This window comes from Drosophila biarmipes, chromosome 2R (assembly GCF_025231255.1).
Source record: "Drosophila biarmipes strain raj3 chromosome 2R, RU_DBia_V1.1, whole genome shotgun sequence".
NCBI lineage: Eukaryota > Metazoa > Arthropoda > Insecta > Diptera > Drosophilidae > Drosophila > Drosophila biarmipes.
In genome coordinates, this window is record NC_066615.1 from 16,784,879 (window position 1) to 16,803,710 (window position 18,832).

Sequence of the window (18,832 nt, forward strand, 5' to 3'; positions counted from 1 at the left end):
TCAGTGTGGATGAACTGAAACTGGCTTGATTTTAAAAAGGTGCTACTATTATTCAGATGGAGAAACTATTAAACACTTTTCGACTTTTCAAAAAACAATAATTGTACTTAGGCAATTGCTGGAGACGATATAGAACTGAATTATTTTTATTTGTATATTCAATAAAAATTTAGTCTGCTTTTGAAAGAAGTTGCCTTATTTTTAAGTAACATTTGGTTTTGGCTATTTTAGCTAGAGTTGACACCACTAAGTGCATTCAAGAAAGCATACCAAAACACTGTACACATGAAGAATGCCGGAAAAATACCAAAAATACCAGAGTACGAACCGAACACGCCGCTTTCCAACACTACGCGAGGTGGCTTCCTGGTGAATGCCAAACAAACCGATTTCAATTGACGGAACGAATTCAAGCCGCTTAAATGGCAAACGTGCGCTGTTTACACAAGCTAATCCGCCTGCAGAAGCTCCTGCTGCCGCTCAGTAAGTAGTGGGATTCCCCCATTTTACCTGTTAGCCGCGAATTCACCGCGTGCGCTCATTACGAAAGAGAGCCCGCAACCCGAAAAACAGCTGTTCGATCGACCAGTGCGTGCGTGCGAAAGAGAGGTGGCGCGAGTGAGTGAATGAGTGAGCGAGAGGAAGGGACTGAATGCCAAATGCCGGCGGCTTTAGATTTCTCGACAATTTCCCACACAAAAATTCTAAAATCCCAGTGATATTATAAGAAAAAGTATTAAAAAATGCCAGGGCAGGAGCAGGAGATGGAGGTGGACTTGGCGGAGGCCGAGGAGGCGTCCAATTTGCTGCCGCTCATCAAGCAGCTGCTGGTGGAGAAGGCCTACGACGGCGTGCGAATGCTGTTCCAAAGCGCTCAGGAGGCGGAGCGGAACACCCGGCTGCTGGCCCACATAGCCATGGACCTCTACCACGACGTGTGCGTCGTGAACATCTCCGACGAGGTCAACTCCCGGGAGCCCGAGCTCTTCGACTGCTCCGATGAGCTGCTCAAGCTGCTGGCCAGGTTTGCTCCTCTGCAGGAGCTCATGCTGGAGCTGATGGAGCGTCTGGAGGAGAGCAGCAGCATCAATGTGTTCGGCGCCTATCTAAGGGCCCTCCAGGTGGTGCTTCAGCGACAGGGACGCGACAAACCGCAGGCCGTGGAGTGGAGTCTCCAGAGCGTCTTCACCCGGTTGAGGGAGTTACCTCTACCTAAATATCTTTCCGAAGGCTATGACGAGCAACAGGCGCGACTTATAGAGCAGAACGAGCAGGTGGAGGACCTGCTGGCCCACTACATCACCGTGGGTCTCTTTCGCCAGCCACTCTGCACCGAAATCCTGCAGCAGGATGTGCGAGCTCCTGACCAAGTCTTCAGGGACTGTGGCCTGAACCGGCGCAATATCTTCGCTTGCTTCTTCATCCAACTCCTGGGTCGTCCTTTGGCTCTGTTGGAGATGAGCCACGTCAAGGAGGACCTCACACGCACCTATGTGCAGCAGGTGACGGATAGCCTCAGCAAGGATGCCAGCCAATGCCTGGGGGATCCCTTCTATCTGCTCAACCTGGTGGAACAACGTGCCCGTTGGCTGCGCAAACTGAATGCCTCGAAGGGCGTTTACGAGATGAGCTGCCGCAATGTGTTCCTCATAGAGGAGAAGCTGCCGCTGCATGCTGTGGCCATGTACTACCATTCGCTCTTCGTGGGCAACCAACTGCCCGCCAACGCGCCCAGGATATACGCACCTTTGTTCCTCTTCGAGACGAGTGCCTACTTGGCGGAAGTGCTGCTCAGGCAGCAGGAGCCACCGTTGCAGTATTGCGGCCTTCGATTGGTGGAACACCTTTTGGGCAGCCTGGTGGAGCCAGTGCCCGCCACCTCCCTCCAGCTGGATGTGCACAAGCGCTTTTGTGAGGCCTTGTGCAAGATTGTGGGCTACTCGCCGCAAGTTGCGCTCCGCCAGCTAGGACTTCATGTGCTGCGTCAGTACATACTGGGCTTCGATGACCAAGGAAAGTACCTCATCCTCAAAAATCTGCTGGAGACCTTGCAGCACGACGGACTGATGGGCTACCTGGGCGGGATGTACAAGGATCTGGTGGATAAAGCACTGGCGACATCTGAAAAAATGCCAGAAGTCTATAGCGGGAAGATGTTCCGCGAGATGCTGCTGCTGTGCGTCTGTGTGCTGCCCCACGACGTCAAATCCGATCTTCTCCTGCACTCCGATCGCTTGTGTCATTCTCTAAATATACTGCGCTACTTTGCGGTGAGGGACAAAGCGGATGTGACTGGTTTTTGGCAAGCTTTGCCGGATATTACAAAGAGATTGCTTGATCCCCTGGGCAAGGCGCTGAACTTTTCGATGGCCCACTACAAGGCGTACAAGGAGCGCGTGGAAAGGGGCCAGAGTGCTTCGGACGATGAGCTGATGCAGCGCCAGCTCAACATGCTGGCCGTGAACATAACGAACAGCGGGATGGCCGGCGGCGACGGGGACAGTCAACTGCCGGATATTGGTCGCCAGGAGAAGCTTGATGTGCTGGCCAGCTCCATTACCAGCCTGGAAACCCTGCAATCCTTATATCTGCGCGCCAGCGAGATCATCGAACAGTCGAGCCGCCTTCGTCGGAGCGCCTCTTCATCGGATGCCTAGCTTGTATTTTGTCCACAATGAAAGCGAAATGAAACGTAAACTTTGTGTGTAAACAAAACCGAAAACGAAATCGAAACTTAAACTGATCTGTGTGGTTTGGGGGTTCTTGGCTGGGGGCGATAATTAACCGGCTAATTGAGCTAATCAGCTGGCCACCGAAGCGGATTGTGCAATGCGATTTGCGTATTTAAATCTATCTGCATAGTGTGCGTATTTAGCACCTAAACTGGGTGACTGCCATAGGTTCTTTTGCAATATGAAGCCCACTTTTATAAGAATTTGAATGTTAAATTAAACAAACCACTCATCTTTTTGCAGATGCGCAAAGCTCTCGTTTGGCTCCATTGCAGCCGCGACCATTGACTTTCCTATTGGCAAGGAGCTATGCCAAGGATGAAAAAACCAGCAACCTAGACGACTTTCGGGCCCGCGAGGAGCAGCGTGAGAGGGAGCGGGATGCGGCAGATGAGGCGGCTGCCAAGGCGACCAAAAAAGAGACAGGCGGTGGACTGGGAGCTTCTGGATCTGAGTCAAGCGGCCAACAGGACGATGCCAAGCAGGCTAAAGTGGATGCCATACGCGCCAAAATCCTCGACGCAGCCCTAAACCATGTGCCCCAGCAGGGTTGGACGCGACAGGCCATCGTTCTGGGCGCCGAGGAGAGCGGCTATCCCAGCGTGGTGCACGGCATGTTCCCCGAGGGTGGCTTCGCCCTGGTCTCCCACTTCAACGGCAAGTGCAACGCACAACTGATGGAGAGCCTGCAGCAAAAGACAGATGGCGGCAAGCAGGAGGTGGAGGATCCGCTGGATTTTCTGGTGCAAGCGGTGCGTCAGCGCCTGGAAATGGTCACCCCCTACAAGTCGCATTGGCCGCAGGCGATGGCTTTGATAGCCCAGCCGCAGCATGCGCCCACAGCTCTGGCCCAAGTGCTTACCCTGGTGGATGACATCTGCTACTACTCCGGCGATCGATCTGTGGATGTGCGTATTTCATAATCGTTAATGGTATTTGTTGTAATAGTTGATCCACCCTCAGTTCGGTTGGTACACACGGCGCGTGGGTCTGGCCACCATTATGAAGATGACCGAGCTCTACTTCCTGCAAGACACCTCTCCAGGTCACGCTCAGACATGGGACTTTCTCAAAAACCGAATGGACGAGGCTGTGCAGCTGCAAATGATGCTATCCCAGACCGAGGGCATGACGCACACGTTCCAACGTTCCTTCAACTCGGCGTTCATAACGGTGGGCTACTCCTCTACTCTCTACTTGTTAAACCACTTATTTTCCTATGTTTTTCCAGGCTCGTAATATACTGGGTCTCGGCTATAATCGTAATTAGTACGGATATTAACCGATCCCGTGATCAGTTGCCTCGAGTGCCGCCTGCAGTCCAAAGATAATTAATTCTAGTGGGAACGGTGATCGCCCCACCTAAAGATCTACACTTATGTTTACCTTAAATCCACATGTATATATGTGCATCTTAGTACAGCCCAAACAACCCGATTGTAGTTGTTAGCTTTTGTGGTTTTTCTGGGGAGTTTAAATCCCTACAATATTGTGTTAGACGTATTTTCTGTTTCCTCACTTTGCTAATACTCGCAGTCTGATACAGCAAATAAAAGGGAAACGGGAAACCCAATAACTTATTTGAGTTTGTACTCGTTATTTGTTTATCACCTTAACGTATCCAATTTTCTAAATGGCTGGCTCTGTCCAATCGCTGACTAATTGCGCGCCTGACCTTAGGGCTTTTGAGGTTGCAGTTTCAACGCTCGAGTGATTATTCATAGACAACATTCACGGAAATTGAATTACTGGAGATTTTTTTTTAAGGTTAAAGTATTAAGTACCCTTGTCGCACTTATTGAAATTTATTAAATATATATTAAGGTGTTTTTTAAGTCAGTTTAGAGCGCAACCATTGGATTGGGCAGCTGTTCTAAAAATATATTTAGGGTCAGTGGCCCTATTCAATGGTTGCCTGCAGCTATATACTAAGATTTCCTTTGCTTTGATGGCAACGCTTTAGTGGGCAGCCTGGTGGATCTTCGTGATTTTTTTTGGTCGAACAAAACTCCAAAGTCCGCATCGCCGAGAGTCTTTTCACTGTGTGCAGTTGACCGTCCGCTGACCAATTTCTTCTGGTGGCAAACACGGCCCTTGGTAGTCCGGCCATCCGGCGTCAAGCGATCTAAGTCCGGATGGCGGGACAACCAGGTGGAGCTCTTCTTGGCGTCAAAGGAATCGGTTTGGCTTGGGATGGTAACGTGTTTCGCACACTTCGGATTTGGATTACCTTCGCCAATACTAGTCGATGGAACAGATCTTGCATTTTTTGTTCCATAGGATTCCATATTGGCAATAGAGTTGGGTTTTATAATGGTAATTGGGGTGGGCATCTGGTTAGAGTTTAAACTGGTTACAGGAAGCGAATTTAAAGTGCGATTTTGGCTATTCTTCAGATTGGTTGAACCAGGAGTTCTTCTGACTGAAATCTGAGATGGCCCCAGGAAACCAACTTTAGAGCCACCATTCGCTGGCGACAGTGGTTTCCTGGGCTCTGTCACCTCCGAATAGAGATCGGATATACTTCTCACGAGCAAAGGTGCGGCTTTCTTCTTCCACTTGCCGAACAAATGATCTATTTCCAGCTCGTTAAGAGCACCCAGGAGTCTTGGAATGGACACCACATCGCTGGCGCCAAAGAGTTCTTTCAGCAGTCTCACCAGTTCATCTTGTTCCCCCAACAGGGGTAGTATTTCTCCGAGATCGTCCCCATTTCCGAACCACTTGTACTTGTGGTTGAGAGCCCTTAAACGAAAGATATAGTCCTGCAACATGTGGAGCAGCTTGCCCAGAGTTTCTGGAGCCATGGGATCGGAGAGGTAGCCGTTACCATCGAAGAGGTTGCTGGCGGAGAACAGATCCTGATCCGGAAAGCCACTTAGTGGCACCCTGTAGCTCCTTCGCTTTCGGGATATCATCATCACTTTGCCATAGTTGGCATACAGCAGGCGAAGCAATATATAATGAGCTGCTTCCGGAGATCGATCCAGTTTATTCGCCAGGGTACAGATGACCCGACGGTTAACCCCAAGCCAGTGGGGTGGCAAGGTGTCGCAGGGATCAGGAGGTGGCTCCCGATCCCTGCCCCTCACGAAGGGATTCTCGGTGAAGGGACGACTGCCCAGCGGACAGCAGCTGGAGATGGTGCGCACCGGGCAGTGGGGACAGCTGTAGGGGATCGGAGGACATGGTGTCCGGCGGAGGCGGCAGCAGTGGATGCACATAGATTCCGGTGCTCAGAAATGGGATAACACTGTAAACAAGCCAGCTTGGAACGACTTTCAATTTGGAATTTTCAGATATGACGATTCAACGCCCTAATGTCCAAATGATCCAGATCCTATCTATCCCGCTGGTGGGAGCAACCATCTTGAAATGGCAAGTCGTTACCATATAAGTGTGGTTGTTAGATTTCAAAAGATCGATGACAAAAATGGCAATAAATATTAATATAAACTCGAAAAGTAGTATAAAGATCTATAAAATTGAAGCAACCCCCTGATTAATAAAACCAGGGATCTTTTCTTAAACTATCTTAATTTTATTTCCATTTAACGTTAAGTATATGCTTTTCAGCGTTGTCAGAACTGGAAAATGCTATGTATAATTCTACAATAAAATTGGTTCTCCAACCATCTTGTATTGCACTCATTTTTAGCTTCTAAAACTAATGGAGTTTAATTCAAGGGCTCGAGGTAAGGCTCCTCCTCGCAGGGCAATTGTTCCACTTTACTGAAATGGGGAGACATAGGACACATACAATATTAATTTGTTAAGAATCCAGCTCACCTGTGTGGGATGTCACAGGACTGTAGTTTTGATTCATTGGCAGCCTGTAGTTGTCTCAGCCTTTCTGGCACATCGTTTGTGGCCGCTATCATGGCGCCTAGTCTCTCTTTAAGGCTGGAAAACGTGGGTCTGTGTGATGGCAAGGAACTCCAGCATTTTTCCATCAAAGAAAACCTGTATTTTTTCAGCAGATTAAAGTAAATATTATTAAAAAAAACATTGTAATATTTCCGCCTACATTTCATGTGAGCATCCCTCGGGTCGCTTCATTCTGTGACCTTGTCGCAGAAGCTGGAGGAGATCACTGGGCGACACCGATGGGTACGGCATTCCGCCCAGCGTAGTGATCTCATAGAGCAGCACTCCAAAGGACCATCTGTAAAGGCAGGGTATCAGCAAAGATATCAGACTAAAGACCTAACAGATACTTACACATCACTCTGACTGGTGTACACCTGGTGGGTGAGGGATTCCAGGGCCAGCCACTTAATGGGCAGCTTGCCACTACCTCCAGACTTTCGGTACACGTTCTCGTGATACACATCCCGACTCAGCCTTAAAGGAAATAATAAATACTAAAATGGATCAGTAAACATTAAGGATATATCCACCCAAAATCCGCAATCTTAATGCTGCGGTCCAGGGAGATCAGCACATTGCGGGCAGCCAGATCACGATGCACTACTTTTTTTAGGGCCAGAAATTCCTAAAAACAAGTGCATTATGTTATAAGTTATTTTTTCTGGAGATTTGGCATAGGATCATACCATTCCAACCGCCACTTGCTGTGCAATATCCAGCAGATCTGCGTTTTTGAGAGGTATTCTTGGCTTGGAATCCGATGAGTCGAGGCAATCAAAGTATTCCTTGTTCTCAAAGGTACGTTTCTTGCTCTCGAACTTCAGCTTGGGCTCTTTCTTGGCCTCTGGTCCCAGCTTCAGTTTCTTTAGCTCACCTGGAATATCACTACCCCCAATGTTTTCTATGTCCCCCAGTCCGTAACCCTGGTTGTCTGCTGCATTTGTGATCCGGGTGAGGGTGTAGGTCTCCACGCGACTGCTCGTTTGGGTCTGATCCGCCTCACTCTCCTCCTCCACAGTGGACAACATCGAGCGGTTCAACTCTTCTATGCGGTCATGAATGGAGTTACGAGGGGGGAATCGACGCTTTTCCACATTCTGCTCCAGATTCTTCTTAAGGCCAATGGCATTCTGCTCCTGCCGGAACTTCCACTCATCACTAAGGCAGGGAAAGATCAGTTGGTTTTTAATTTTTAACAATTTCTACGTACCGTAAGAAGTTCTGCAGGCTTCCCAGGCTACAGTATTCAATGATCAACATCATCTGGTGGCTAAAGCGAGTGGAGTATCCCACAATACCCACTATATTTGGGTGTTTGCCCACTGCCTTTAGCATCTGGATCTCACACTTGAACGCATACACGTCCTCATCGTTGGGTTGATCTGTCGTATAATGAGAAAAGCTTATATAAGGAAAGGTCTCTTACTGGTTAACCTACCTTTCAACAACTTCACTGCCACCTGGCGCTTCTGGTAGACGCCGCGACGCACCAGGCCGAAGGCCCCCTCGCCGAGGACATCTTGCAGGAGCACCGAACGGGGATCCACCTCCAGCTCGTCCACCTCCATGCTCTCCTTGTCTGGAAGGGAGACCAGCAGCCCATTGCTGTCCATGACCGAGATGTGGAACTCCTCGGCCTTCGCGTTCCAGGCCTTATGATTCGATCGACTCCGTCTGCAGAAGGTCAGGCAGCAGAGCATCAAAAAGCAGCAAATGGGCACGATTATAAAGAGTATCAGCTTGACCAGGTTGCCCTCTGTTTAAAATACATGATGTAGAGAATGTAGAAACTAACTCTTAATCCCCTCAATTTGTTATATCTTTACTCATGAAAAGTGCTTACCAATCATCCAGACATCCCTTGGGACCTTTTCCAGGGTCAAACCGGAGGCATTCTTGCCACCCGCCGAAGTTGCCACCAAATGGACTTCGAAATGGGAGCCCAGAACCGTGATGTTGGACACGAAAAAGTGGCTTCTGTTTGGCTCGATCGTAAAGTTGATATCCTTACCCCCGTGAAACAGATCGTAGATGTGGAGAGAGTAGTTATCTGGCAGGTGACTGGGTCGCGACCAGGTGATATTCAGAGCCAGAGTGTTAGGCAAGTACTGCTCCTGCACCACACTTAAGTTCTCCGGTTTAAGGGGAGCTTTGAGATGGAATTAAAATAAGGGTAAAAACAAAGTAAAGGTTTCCAAGTATCTTACGGCAGAGTGTGTAGTTGAAGGGATACCAATCCAAGCAGCTTGGAGCCACGACCTCCGCCCAAGTCAAATTGCTCTCGAGTTTGTTCATTATGTTCACCGTTCTCAGGCCCACTTGATAGTGTTGGTCAAACTCTAAGTTGTCCAGCGTGTGCCTGTAGAGCTTCTTTCGCTGCAAGAAAAGGTGGATAATTTTCCACCTCTCCAGGGTAGCATAGTATACTTACATCCCGGAACATATCCACCCGCGGCTCGTCCATATTCACGCTGTGGGTTGGCAAGACCACCATGTTGAAGTAGCAGTTGCTGTCTGGGAAATGGAAAGGTTTGGTAAGTAAGTTGGAGTTACTTTTTACCGAATGAGAGACCCACCCGCCGATGGCTCCCACTCGATCTCGGCTGCAACGCGATACGGCTCACCCGGTTGGGGGAGGAATCGCATCAGCTTCACGGGTGCCATTTTGCTGGGCTGGTAGCCCCGGATGAGGGTGGTGAAGGTCTGGTCCTTGGCTATCAGCGAGTAGCTGCCATCCCCGTGCACCGCCAGCGCGGTGACATTGTGGCTGCAGTTGGACTCCAAGCCAGGCAGGATCAGGAAGTTTTCATCCGACTGAAAGTAAGGGAAGGGTAAAAAGTGGAAATAATAATATTAATACTGATTACTTACCAGGTAAAGTCTGGTCTGCGGAATGTCCTCTATCACAGCATCCACCCGGATTATGTAAGTGGCATTGGGAGCCGACTCGTTTCCCCCTCTGTGCTGCACCCAGTCTATGTGGAACACAAGCTCCGACTCCGTGCGGCACAGCATATTCAGCAGATAGTTGTCCTGCACTTTGCGAAGGGTTATGGGAGCAGTTTCATTGGCCCGGCAGTCGTTGTAGCAGCCTTGAAAGTCCTGTCAGTAAAAGGTGGACTACGTAAGCTGAACCCAGGGAAGGGGGTTATATATCATACCATCTTGCCCTTTTCCAGGCAGTTCTGGGTGCACGCGGTCACCGTGAGCAGCAGTTCGTCGTAGGAGATCTGATCCATTATCAGAATTTCACCTTGATTGCTTCCGACAAAAAACCAAAAGAAAAACGCGAATTTCGTGTAGAAAATCAGCATTTTTCTTTGTTTCGCTTCCAAATCAACTTCTTCAGCTTTTGCACTGTGTGCGTATTGAAATGGAAAACGTTTGTTTTGGGTTTAATGCACTTTTACCATGCACTTAGATCTCGCATTTACACTTTTATTACACTTTTATATTTGTATATATATGAATTGGATATATTTGTTTTAAGATCCCACTTTGGAGATCAAACCGAACCACTGCTCATGGATTATCTCGCCCAACTGAAGCCCGAAAATGTGACAGAGGAAAGCTACGAAAAGGGAATGATAAAGAACGGTGGAATCGCTGAATATATTGGCGCTATTTTGTTTTGATTTGATTTTCACTTCTTCAATGCAATGTGCTGGATAGTATCGGGGATTGGACCAGGGGTCATTTGAAATGCAAAAACCGAACGGGTACTTCGTCATCGTAGCGCCAACGAAGATTGGGAAACTTCTAGCCATTGCCCTAGGCGAATTGTATGGGTAATCTAAAAAAACAAAGAATATTTAAAGTATTTTTAATATGATTTATTGGTAAAAAAGATTATAGGTTTGTAGTTTTGTTTTTTAATTTTTGATATGCTTTGCGCCCAAACTGCATTCAATGCAGCAAACCGATAACAAGCGTAAAGTGTTGATTAATGTTTAAACACCAATTGGGCGCCAGTTTTTGAATTTAAACTTAAAAGAGCTTTGCCTATATGGCTACATTGTAGGTTTTACATAAAGCAGCTTTCCTTGATTCCATTTTAATTAGGTTATATCTATAGCAGGCCAAAAAACAGGTATTCCTCCATAAAGACTTGCAAATGCACATGACCTCAGCTGCTTTTGCCTCGGTTTATACCGTATAGAACCCGCAATTACGTCGGTGACTCAATCGTTGCATCGGATGCGAGAACTCGTAATACTCATTTGGGAATCTCGGGCAGTGCTCTCTGACTTTTGCATGACCAGTCGTTTGTTTAGTTAAGTACTGCACGCTCGCGTCGTCGGTTCTGCTCTTAAAATGCGATAACAATCCATGAAGTGTGTAAATATTTACAGGGCGATCCCTCGAACTCAAAAATAATACACGCTATGGGAGGCTTTTTTAGAGATCAATATAGTTGCTATATTCTGGGGAAGAAATGAAATTAAAGTGCCTATTCCAATCCTATAGGTATAAATTCATCTATAGAAGGTGTTTAAAAATAAATTAGTTTCTATATAGTTTTCTTAATTAAAGTTTATCTCTCCAAAGACCTCCATAAAATGAGAAGGCTATCTCATATCAAGTGTTGTTCTACTTTTAATAATCTTTAAACGCGATTTTAATTGTCAAACCAGTTGTAATTAACTTCTACAATCTGTAATAAATAAAAGTGATCAAAATTGTTGGCGTGGTAAAAAGCCGGCTGTTATAATCGCAATGGCAGCTAGACGTCTATATAAAGGACATTATCTTGATTGTTCGTATTTTTAAGCACCCCAAGCAAATAGCTATTAAATCGATGGTATTTTTTAACAACTCTTACCGATAGCCGCCAACTCGCGCCATCGGCGGACACTGATAAGGATAAGAGTCGGTTACTAAACACTAGACATTCTTCAGTCGCTGGAGAACCGTGCCAAGAGTCGGTACTTGATAGTTCGGTTTTTAGAGAGTGGAAAACATGAAAATCGAGTGGGCTCCCCTCGAAGTTCCCCTGGAGCGACGTCGCCAGACGTTTGCCATGGCCTTCTTCATCCTCTCCTTCATGGTACTATCCCTTGGATCCTATGTCCTGGTGGCTGCTTTGTTGGTTAGTAATGTAGGTTAATAGTTAATCCATAATCTAAGCAATCTCTTGTAGATCTATGGGGGTCTGGTGTGGCGCAGCTTGATGGTCATCTACTTGGTCTACGTCTATGCGAATCACAGGAGAACGCACTCTATAATGGATGGCAATGGGTAGGCTCAAAAACATGCCCATAAAAACCATTTTTATTGGCTTAAAAATAATCTCTTTCAGATGGAAAATCAACCGCAACAACTGGCTGTTTCGGCACTACCGGGACTACTTTCCCGTCCAGCTTATCAAAACCGCGGACCTACCCCCGAATAAGAACTACATTTTGGCCAGCTTTCCCCACGGAGTTCTCGCGTAAGTTTCAGCTCGTTGACTGATAGCCAATCTTATCAATGATTGCCTAAGTGACGAAACATTTGTATACCTGCTCATGCTTAAGTAAACACTGAAATCCCCGATAGGACCGGCATTTCCATCAACATGGGTCTAGACATCTCCAAGTGGCTGGAACTGTTCCCGCAGGTGCGGCCCAAGGTGGCCACCTTGGACCAGAACTTCCTGACGCCCATCGTGCGTGGCCTCTTGAGATCCTGGGGCCTGGTCTCTGTTTCCAAGGATGCTTTGGTCTACTTGCTGTCCAAGTCGAACGATCCCGAGCACAAGGACAACCGAGATGGGTTCACCTCCAATGCGGTGGCCATTCTGGTGGGTGGTGCCCAGGAGGCACTGGACTCGCATCCCGGTAAATACATCCTGACCCTGAAGAACCGCAAGGGTTTCGTCAAAATGGCCATTCGAACGGGGTGAGTCAAGCTCTGGAAACCTTTTTCAAAGGCGTTTTTAACAGTTTCCCATCATTATTCAAGGGCCTCGATTGTACCCACGTTCTCCTTTGGCGAGGTGGACATCATTGATCAGTTGGCCAATCCACCGAACTCCAAAGTTCGCCGCTTCCAAGATTTTGTGAAGAGGATTACGGGGATCTCCCCGCTGATTCCAGTGGGTCGCGGCATCTTCAACTACACTTTCGGCATTCTGCCCAACCGCCGCCGCATTGTTCAAGTTGGTAGGTCTCAATGTCATGGTAGTATTCCTTATTTTCTTTTAACCCATTTAATTTTAAAATCATCTCAGTTGGTGCCCCCATCGATGTGGTTAAGAGCGATGAGCCGGACGCGGCCTATGTGGATACGATACATAAGCAGGTCATCGAGGACCTGGAGAAGATGTTCGCCCGGTACAAGGATCTTTACATACCAAACGCCAAGCAGAGCAAGCTGGTTATTCATTAGTCAAAAAATTTGTTACCTAAAAAATGTGATCAACGTAGTGCTTTATAAGCATATAATACAAAACAATGTACTCATTTAAGGAGGTTATTTTAATTCTGCTAATTGTTAACTGTGGGTAGTGATCATATTTTTAAACAAGGTAATATCGCCTCGCAGCTATTAAAAGCTCCACACAGGCTACGTATCGATAAGATACTTCAGTGTTGATCAACGATCCATACTTATTGACTGTTAAATTTTAAATTATTATTTTATTGGTATTGGAGTAATATATGTGACTGACAAAAAGTAAAAATATTTTTTTCACAATCAAATTTTAGTGTTTATACCACCTTAAAACCTGTTTAACAGAGTTTGGACTTTGTAGATTTTTTCAGAATGCATGTCCAGTGCAGGCAATCATTGCATCATACCTACTGTTTCAGTCTAGTAAAATACTTGGGGCGATAATCATCTCTAGTTGATTCTGGTATGGAAATACCTATATTTTCTTATCACCCGACTACACTTTTAGTTAGTCAGATGAAATACGACCCAGAGCATACAGTGTTAATTGAATCATACTCCTCGTTAACTCAAAAGTGGGTTATAACTTAGGAATCGCCGCACACCTTTGTACCCAGACGTCGATTGTAAGCCAGCCTTTATCACCTTCATCACTCCTATCTCGAATTCCCATTGGCCCCAAACCAAGAACTACTGTTTAGTGGGTTTATGATTAGCCGGTAATGCGGGTGCCCTGCGATAAGGATAAGTTATAATAGAAGTCTAATGCGGGGCAAATTGACCGTTGCTGGTTTTTCATATCACTCAGTCGTGGGAGAGCCGCCGAAAGAGCAGCTGGCTGAGTTATTGGACAATATTGGATCGAAGCAAACATGAAAATCGAATGGGCACCCCTCAGAGTTCCTCTGGAGCGTCGACTGCAGATACTGGTCACGGCGTTCTTCACCTCGATGCTGGTGATACTGCTATCTGTTTCGTTTCTTTTAGTAGCTGGCTCACTGGTAGGAAAACTAATCTCTAAAACAAATATGGAATTGTTTAATATTATCATTTGCTAATAGATCTATGGAGGCCTCTTTCTGCGCAGCCTAATGCTGATTTACTTGGTTTACGTGTACGTGCACCACAAGCAAACCCAATCTGTGGTGGATGGCAATGGGTGAGTGTCGGTGAAATCAAGTAAAAAGTTCCTTGAAAATGATATACCACCTGCATTAGATGGTTGATAACCCGCACTAATCCCATACATCGGCGCTATCGCGATTACTTTCCCGTGGAACTGGTGAAAACCGCCGAGCTGCCGGCCAATAAGAACTACATCTTGGCCAGCTTTCCACATGGAATCTTGGGGTGAGCACACTGACAGATAGCCAATCTAATCGTTTAAATATAAATAGGCACTGATTTGGCTTGTAGAACGGGCGTTGGTATTAACATGGGTGTGGAAATCTCCAAGTGGCTGGAGTTGTTCCCCCAAGTGCGGCCCAAAGTGGGCACTCTGGATCAGCACTTCCATGTTCCCTTCATGCGCGAGGTCATCCGTTGCTGGGGCCTGGTGTCCGTATCCAAGGAGGCCCTAATCCGCATGCTCAGCAAGTCAAATGATCCCAAGCACAAGGATAATCGGGATGGATTTACCGCGAATGCGGTGGCCATACTGGTGGGTGGTGCCCAGGAGGCCATGGACTCGCATCCCGGTCAGTACATTTTGACCCTGAAGAACCGCAAGGGTTTCGTCAAAATGGCCATTCGAACGGGGTGAGTGAAGGCAAGAGAAAGTATAACAAATATATTTATTTATAACTGGTTCCAGTTCCTCGATTGTGCCCTCGTTTTCCTTCGGCGAGGTGGACATCTTCGATCAGGTGGCCAATCCTCCAGACTCCCTCCTGCGTCGGATTCAGAACGTGGTTAAGAAACTTACCGGCGTTTCTCCGCTGATCCCAGTGGGTCGAGGTTTCTTTAACTACACCTTTGGGCCCCTGCCTTTTCGACGACGCATTGTCCAAGTTGGTAAGTAATAGTAGGAAACTGTCCTTATGGAATCTATTAAAAACGAATTATATTTGCATTTCCCAGTTGGTTCCCCCATTGATGTTGTGAAGAGTGATAAACCCGACTCGGAGTATGTGGACAAAGTTCATGGGCAGGTCATTGAGGCCCTGGAGAAATTATTTGAGCAGCACAAAGGGAAATATCTACAGAACCCCACGAGTGCCAAACTGGTTGTACAGTAGTTAAAAAGTGTTTAATAGTTTTTTTTACCAGAGATTAGAGGGTAACAGTATTACAAATGTTACAGTTTGATTTTATGATACCAAGCGCAGTTTTGTTATAAAAAAGGCAGTGTAAAATAAAATCGTTTTTTAAAATTATATTTTATAAATAATATTTACCACTGTTATTATATTCCAATTCAATTATTTTTTATGATAATGTGAAACAACGAACTTCACGTGCTGGACGGTCGGATCTGCATGCTTTTCTGGGATTCGACAAGCAGCCAAGAAACGAAAAGTGCGTGCTGATAATAATTACTACATTATTTCCATTTCAAAGTAAAGAAGCAGTTGTGTGAATGAGCATATAGACTGATAAGGGCGACACAGATCTCTGGCAAAAAATGCGACAAAATCAAACCAGACCCCTTATCGAAGAACTCAGTATTGGGGTATACGCACCGGAAAATGAGTGTTTTGACTGTTGCGAAGCGCCGCCCAAAACGTGTGTCATAAACATAAAGTTCTACGAGTAAAGGTCAAGACTGACTCGCGATTATAATGCCTGTGGCCGGCATACCCCGTAAACATGGGAATACTACCAGCGACCAAGATATGATTCAGAGTTCGCCGATTAAAGATCGTAATCAAAATTTACAGCCACTCCATATAACTATTAACTTCTGCCTTATCAGACTCATTTGATTTTAATTTGAGCCTATAAATCTGTAGAGAATGGTTTAATTCCCAGAGCATCTGCACACTCTGACGTAATCTTACTCCTTGCTTAGTATGTAATATGCATCAAGTGTCTGGGCTTAGGCATTTATCAATGACTTATCACTCGAGTGGGGTTCTCGAACTGTTAGAGACTCTTGGGGATCGCCCCGAAGAGGCGGGTCGTGCCGTTGATAAGTACAAGTACAGCTGTTACACCCTGGAAATTGCTTGTCGCTGCTCCGCGATCGCTCAGTCGCTGGAGACCCGTCGGAATAGTTGCTTCTTTTGCCGGAGATCGGTTGATTTCAATATGAAAATCGAGTGGGTTCCTCTGCGAGTGCCGCTGGAGCGGCGTCTCCAGACCCTGGCCACCGCATTCTTCACCTATACCTTCTTCACGCTGCCCATAACTTCCTGCCTCGCAGTGGCTATCCTCCTGGTAATTCTTAAAAAAATATATGGATATCATTAAATAAATTAAAAGCCCAGATCAGTTATTTCAAAGAGTGATATCATAATTCAAAAAAAGTGCTATAAAATTAAATTGTGAACTTTTTTGTGATGCGTGAGCAATTTATATTTTTTATGAATAACAACAGAGTACAGATTGCGATAAAACTTTAAGTAAACGAAATAGAAAAATTCCTTTCAAAAAGCTTGCTGATTTTCTGTGATAAGAATTCCGAATATATCATAATAATTTCCAGTAAATAAAAACAAAGTCATTTTGAGGAACCCATTTAAATAAACTATTTTTATTGTGATTAAAATGAAAAATCATATTCTTTTTCTCATTTTATAGTATTACGGTGGTCTAATTATACGCACTCTACTCTTATTATATTTTGTGAAAATTTACGTGGATTACAAAAAAAACTGCGCAGTTGTGGAAGGTAATGGGTAAGTAACTAGACTAGGCCACCGATAGCAGAGATAATAAAACTTTAAAGTTCCATTAGCTGGCTGTTTTATCGCAGTATCAGGAGATACCGAGACTATTTTCCCGTTGAGCTGGTGAAAACAGCTGAGCTGCCGGCAAACAAAAATTATATAGTGGCTAGTTTTCCCCACGGCATACTTGGGTAAGACAGGTTTACAGATCCTAAGCTTATAAGTTATTATATCATTATTACTCCTCAAGAACTGGAACTTGTATTAACATGAGCTTGGACATTGAAAAGTGGCTGGAGCTCTTTCCCCAAGTGCGACCCAAGATCGCCACCCTGGATCACCATTTCAGGACCCCTTTCTTACGAGATATACTAAGATGGTGGGGCATGGTGTCGGTTTCCAAGGAGTCCTTGGCCTACTTACTGAGCAAATCGAATGATCCCAAGCACAAGGACAATCGAGATGGTTTTACGTCGAATGCGGTGGCCGTGCTGGTGGGTGGAGCCCAGGAGGCCATGGAAACGCATCCTGGAAAGTATATTTTGACCCTGAGGAACAGGAAGGGCTTTGTCAAAATGGCCATTCGAACGGGGTGAGTTTGGAATTCAACTAAAGAGCATCTTAAATTATAATCTTATCCTGATTATAGATCCTCAATTGTGCCCTCGCTGTCCTTTGGCGAGGTGGACATATTCGATCAGGTGGCCAATCCGCCGGATTCCGCTCTGCGTCGCTTCCAAAATGTGGTCAAGAAGTTCACAGGCATTTCGCCGCTTCTGCCCAAGGGTCGAGGTATCTTCAACTACAACTATGGCATACTGCCCCATCGCCGACGTATTGTACAAGTTGGTGAGTCCGAGATACTTTTGTAGACCTCGTTTAACTCTTGCCCCACTAACACCCTTATTATTACAGTTGGTTCCCCCATCGATGTGATAAGAAGCGATAGTCCCGATGCCGACTATGTGGACAAGATCCATGCCCAGGTGATAGAGGCTCTGGAGAAGATGTTCGAGCAGTACAAAGAGGAATACATTTCGGACTGCCAACAAAGCAAGCTGGTCATCCAGTAACTCATATTAATATCCCAACTATTTGTGATTTTCTTTAGAATTTAGGAATCTTTTTAAAACGCAACAGAAGATTATTTTTAAAGAAAGCGTTGGTTTTGTTTTTCTCTTTTATTAATTACCAATTAAATTTGTTACCTTGTATGTACTTATATATACAAAAAGAACAAGGAGCTGGATTCTCGAATTTTTGGAAAAACTTAACTTAATTTCGCATTTTGTGCCATATCGTCTCGGGTTTACCAACTATAAGGAATTTGCTCTACGCTAGAAAAGAATCGATAGCACAATTCCCTTCAAAGGTACATTTTTTATTAAATTTAGCAACAAATCCGTTTTCAATTTCAATTTTTATTAGCTTTTCATTCAGTTTTTTGTTTGGTTTTTGTTTGAATTTTTAACGCTAAAGCAATAGCAATATTAGAAGGGAAAATTCGGGGAAATATTAAGATTCAATGAGATTACTAGTTACTTGTAGTTGGCTTTAAGATTTACCTACAAATATTCAAATATTACGAAAAGTATTCGTCTAAATATATACTTTTTTGTTAGAAAGGAACACTTGGCATAACGTGGATTCTCGATTTGGGATTCTGTTTGGTAATATTACTTTTAATCGATTTTCAATAACAGTTGAGTAAGCCATAGGATGGGTACACCACATATCCCCAAGGTTGTACTCCAGTAAGGTGGTTCTCATACAAGCATAACTGTCGAGCGGACTAGTTTGAGTAATTGCCGTGACTCTGATTATTGTTAGAGGTGGAAAGTTAGCTACCCCATAGCACTCTGATTAGTTGTCCCAAATGTTGCTGCTGAGGCAATACAAAATATGTAATTGGCATAGTTGTCGGATGAACTGCCTACTTATAAGAACATGTCCAAAAACTATCTCACTTTGGTGTTTTTCGCTATAACTCTACTTGATTTATCATTTTAGGTACTAGCCAGGCTG

At 45.4% G+C, this 18,832-nt stretch overlaps 7 protein-coding genes across 13 annotated transcripts; 5 read left to right on the plus strand and 2 right to left on the minus strand.

Annotated features, from left to right (window-relative positions):
- The first annotated feature begins 333 nt into the window (after window positions 1-333).
- On the plus strand, window positions 334-4,312 carry LOC108036573 (ubiquinone biosynthesis protein COQ9, mitochondrial). Its single transcript, XM_017112821.3, has 4 exons — window positions 334-483; window positions 2,976-3,640; window positions 3,696-3,905; window positions 3,964-4,312. The coding sequence occupies exons 1-4, from the start codon at window positions 423-425 to the stop codon at window positions 4,000-4,002; spliced, it is 975 nt and encodes a 324-aa protein (XP_016968310.1). The 5' UTR covers window positions 334-422; the 3' UTR covers window positions 4,003-4,312.
- Window positions 502-2,739, plus strand: LOC108036571 (glomulin). Its single transcript, XM_017112819.3, has one exon. The coding sequence runs from the start codon at window positions 744-746 to the stop codon at window positions 2,655-2,657; it is 1,914 nt and encodes a 637-aa protein (XP_016968308.1). The 5' UTR covers window positions 502-743; the 3' UTR covers window positions 2,658-2,739.
- An 89-nt stretch (window positions 4,313-4,401) lies between the features above and the next one.
- On the minus strand, window positions 4,402-6,182 carry LOC108036572 (uncharacterized). Its single transcript, XM_017112820.3, has one exon. The coding sequence runs from the start codon at window positions 5,954-5,956 to the stop codon at window positions 4,661-4,663; it is 1,296 nt and encodes a 431-aa protein (XP_016968309.1). The 5' UTR covers window positions 5,957-6,182; the 3' UTR covers window positions 4,402-4,660.
- Window positions 6,183-6,252: 70 nt separating this feature from the next.
- LOC108036671 (tyrosine-protein kinase receptor torso) lies at window positions 6,253-10,352 on the minus strand. The gene is made up of 14 exons (XM_017112953.3): window positions 9,764-10,352; window positions 9,474-9,704; window positions 9,179-9,416; window positions 9,034-9,116; window positions 8,810-8,978; window positions 8,446-8,751; window positions 8,041-8,358; window positions 7,813-7,984; window positions 7,289-7,760; window positions 7,133-7,227; window positions 6,954-7,076; window positions 6,760-6,897; window positions 6,522-6,695; window positions 6,253-6,464 (listed from the first exon to the last, which is right to left on the minus strand). The coding sequence occupies exons 1-14, from the start codon at window positions 9,914-9,916 to the stop codon at window positions 6,410-6,412; spliced, it is 2,727 nt and encodes a 908-aa protein (XP_016968442.1). The 5' UTR covers window positions 9,917-10,352; the 3' UTR covers window positions 6,253-6,409.
- Window positions 10,353-10,856: 504 nt separating this feature from the next.
- On the plus strand, window positions 10,857-13,050 carry LOC108036372 (diacylglycerol O-acyltransferase 2). Of its 4 annotated transcripts, none has more exons than XM_017112462.3 (7): window positions 10,857-10,936; window positions 11,431-11,691; window positions 11,743-11,840; window positions 11,902-12,033; window positions 12,141-12,482; window positions 12,546-12,745; window positions 12,814-13,050. In XM_017112462.3, exons 2-7 carry the CDS (start codon window positions 11,563-11,565, stop codon window positions 12,969-12,971), a joined length of 1,059 nt encoding a protein of 352 aa, XP_016967951.1. In that variant the 5' UTR covers window positions 10,857-10,936; window positions 11,431-11,562; the 3' UTR covers window positions 12,972-13,050. The 4 variants fall into 4 exon arrangements, with proteins under 4 accessions (XP_016967951.1, XP_043947978.1, XP_043947979.1 ...); XM_044092043.2 differs by having other exon boundaries at window positions 10,872-11,069; XM_044092044.2 differs by having other exon boundaries at window positions 10,880-10,936; window positions 11,374-11,691.
- Window positions 13,051-13,411: 361 nt separating this feature from the next.
- LOC108036373 (diacylglycerol O-acyltransferase 2) lies at window positions 13,412-15,352 on the plus strand. Of its 3 annotated transcripts, none has more exons than XM_017112464.3 (7): window positions 13,412-13,440; window positions 13,786-13,978; window positions 14,039-14,136; window positions 14,196-14,327; window positions 14,394-14,735; window positions 14,791-14,990; window positions 15,057-15,352. In XM_017112464.3, exons 2-7 carry the CDS (start codon window positions 13,850-13,852, stop codon window positions 15,212-15,214), a joined length of 1,059 nt encoding a protein of 352 aa, XP_016967953.1. In that variant the 5' UTR covers window positions 13,412-13,440; window positions 13,786-13,849; the 3' UTR covers window positions 15,215-15,352. The 3 variants fall into 3 exon arrangements, with proteins under 3 accessions (XP_016967953.1, XP_043947981.1, XP_043947982.1); XM_044092046.2 differs by having other exon boundaries at window positions 13,419-13,440; window positions 13,554-13,978; XM_044092047.2 differs by lacking the exon at window positions 13,412-13,440 and adding an exon at window positions 13,480-13,603.
- A 399-nt stretch (window positions 15,353-15,751) lies between these two features.
- Window positions 15,752-18,142, plus strand: LOC108036371 (2-acylglycerol O-acyltransferase 2-A). 2 transcript variants are annotated; one of them, XM_017112460.3, is made up of 6 exons: window positions 15,752-16,355; window positions 16,719-16,816; window positions 16,867-16,998; window positions 17,058-17,399; window positions 17,457-17,656; window positions 17,723-18,142. In XM_017112460.3, the coding sequence occupies exons 1-6, from the start codon at window positions 15,996-15,998 to the stop codon at window positions 17,878-17,880; spliced, it is 1,290 nt and encodes a 429-aa protein (XP_016967949.1). In that variant the 5' UTR covers window positions 15,752-15,995; the 3' UTR covers window positions 17,881-18,142. The 2 variants fall into 2 exon arrangements, with proteins under 2 accessions (XP_016967949.1, XP_016967950.1); XM_017112461.3 differs by having other exon boundaries at window positions 15,753-16,355; window positions 16,876-16,998.
- The last annotated feature ends 690 nt before the right edge of the window (window positions 18,143-18,832 follow it).

Coding starts and splice junctions, on each gene's coding strand:
- LOC108036573 (XM_017112821.3), top strand. CDS start 423: ATGGCAAACGTGCGCTGTTTACACAAGCTAATCCGCCTGCAGAAGCTC. Junction 484..2,975: donor GAAGCTCCTGCTGCCGCTCA/GTAAGTAGTGGG, acceptor ATCTTTTTGCAG/ATGCGCAAAGCTCTCGTTTG. Junction 3,906..3,963: donor TCAACTCGGCGTTCATAACG/GTGGGCTACTCC, acceptor ATGTTTTTCCAG/GCTCGTAATATACTGGGTCT.
- LOC108036571 (XM_017112819.3), top strand. CDS start 744: ATGCCAGGGCAGGAGCAGGAGATGGAGGTGGACTTGGCGGAGGCCGAG.
- LOC108036572 (XM_017112820.3), bottom strand. CDS start 5,956: ATGTGCATCCACTGCTGCCGCCTCCGCCGGACACCATGTCCTCCGATC.
- LOC108036671 (XM_017112953.3), bottom strand. CDS start 9,916: ATGCTGATTTTCTACACGAAATTCGCGTTTTTCTTTTGGTTTTTTGTC. Junction 9,417..9,473: donor CGCAGACCAGACTTTACCTG/GTAAGTAATCAG, acceptor CCTTACTTTCAG/TCGGATGAAAACTTCCTGAT. Junction 8,752..8,809: donor CTTCAACTACACACTCTGCC/GTAAGATACTTG, acceptor TCCATCTCAAAG/CTCCCCTTAAACCGGAGAAC.
- LOC108036372 (XM_017112462.3), top strand. CDS start 11,563: ATGAAAATCGAGTGGGCTCCCCTCGAAGTTCCCCTGGAGCGACGTCGC. Junction 11,692..11,742: donor TCCTGGTGGCTGCTTTGTTG/GTTAGTAATGTA, acceptor AATCTCTTGTAG/ATCTATGGGGGTCTGGTGTG. Junction 11,841..11,901: donor TCTATAATGGATGGCAATGG/GTAGGCTCAAAA, acceptor AATCTCTTTCAG/ATGGAAAATCAACCGCAACA.
- LOC108036373 (XM_017112464.3), top strand. CDS start 13,850: ATGAAAATCGAATGGGCACCCCTCAGAGTTCCTCTGGAGCGTCGACTG. Junction 14,736..14,790: donor AAAATGGCCATTCGAACGGG/GTGAGTGAAGGC, acceptor AACTGGTTCCAG/TTCCTCGATTGTGCCCTCGT. Junction 14,991..15,056: donor ACGACGCATTGTCCAAGTTG/GTAAGTAATAGT, acceptor TGCATTTCCCAG/TTGGTTCCCCCATTGATGTT.
- LOC108036371 (XM_017112460.3), top strand. CDS start 15,996: ATGCATCAAGTGTCTGGGCTTAGGCATTTATCAATGACTTATCACTCG. Junction 16,999..17,057: donor TTTCCCCACGGCATACTTGG/GTAAGACAGGTT, acceptor TTACTCCTCAAG/AACTGGAACTTGTATTAACA. Junction 17,400..17,456: donor AAAATGGCCATTCGAACGGG/GTGAGTTTGGAA, acceptor TCCTGATTATAG/ATCCTCAATTGTGCCCTCGC.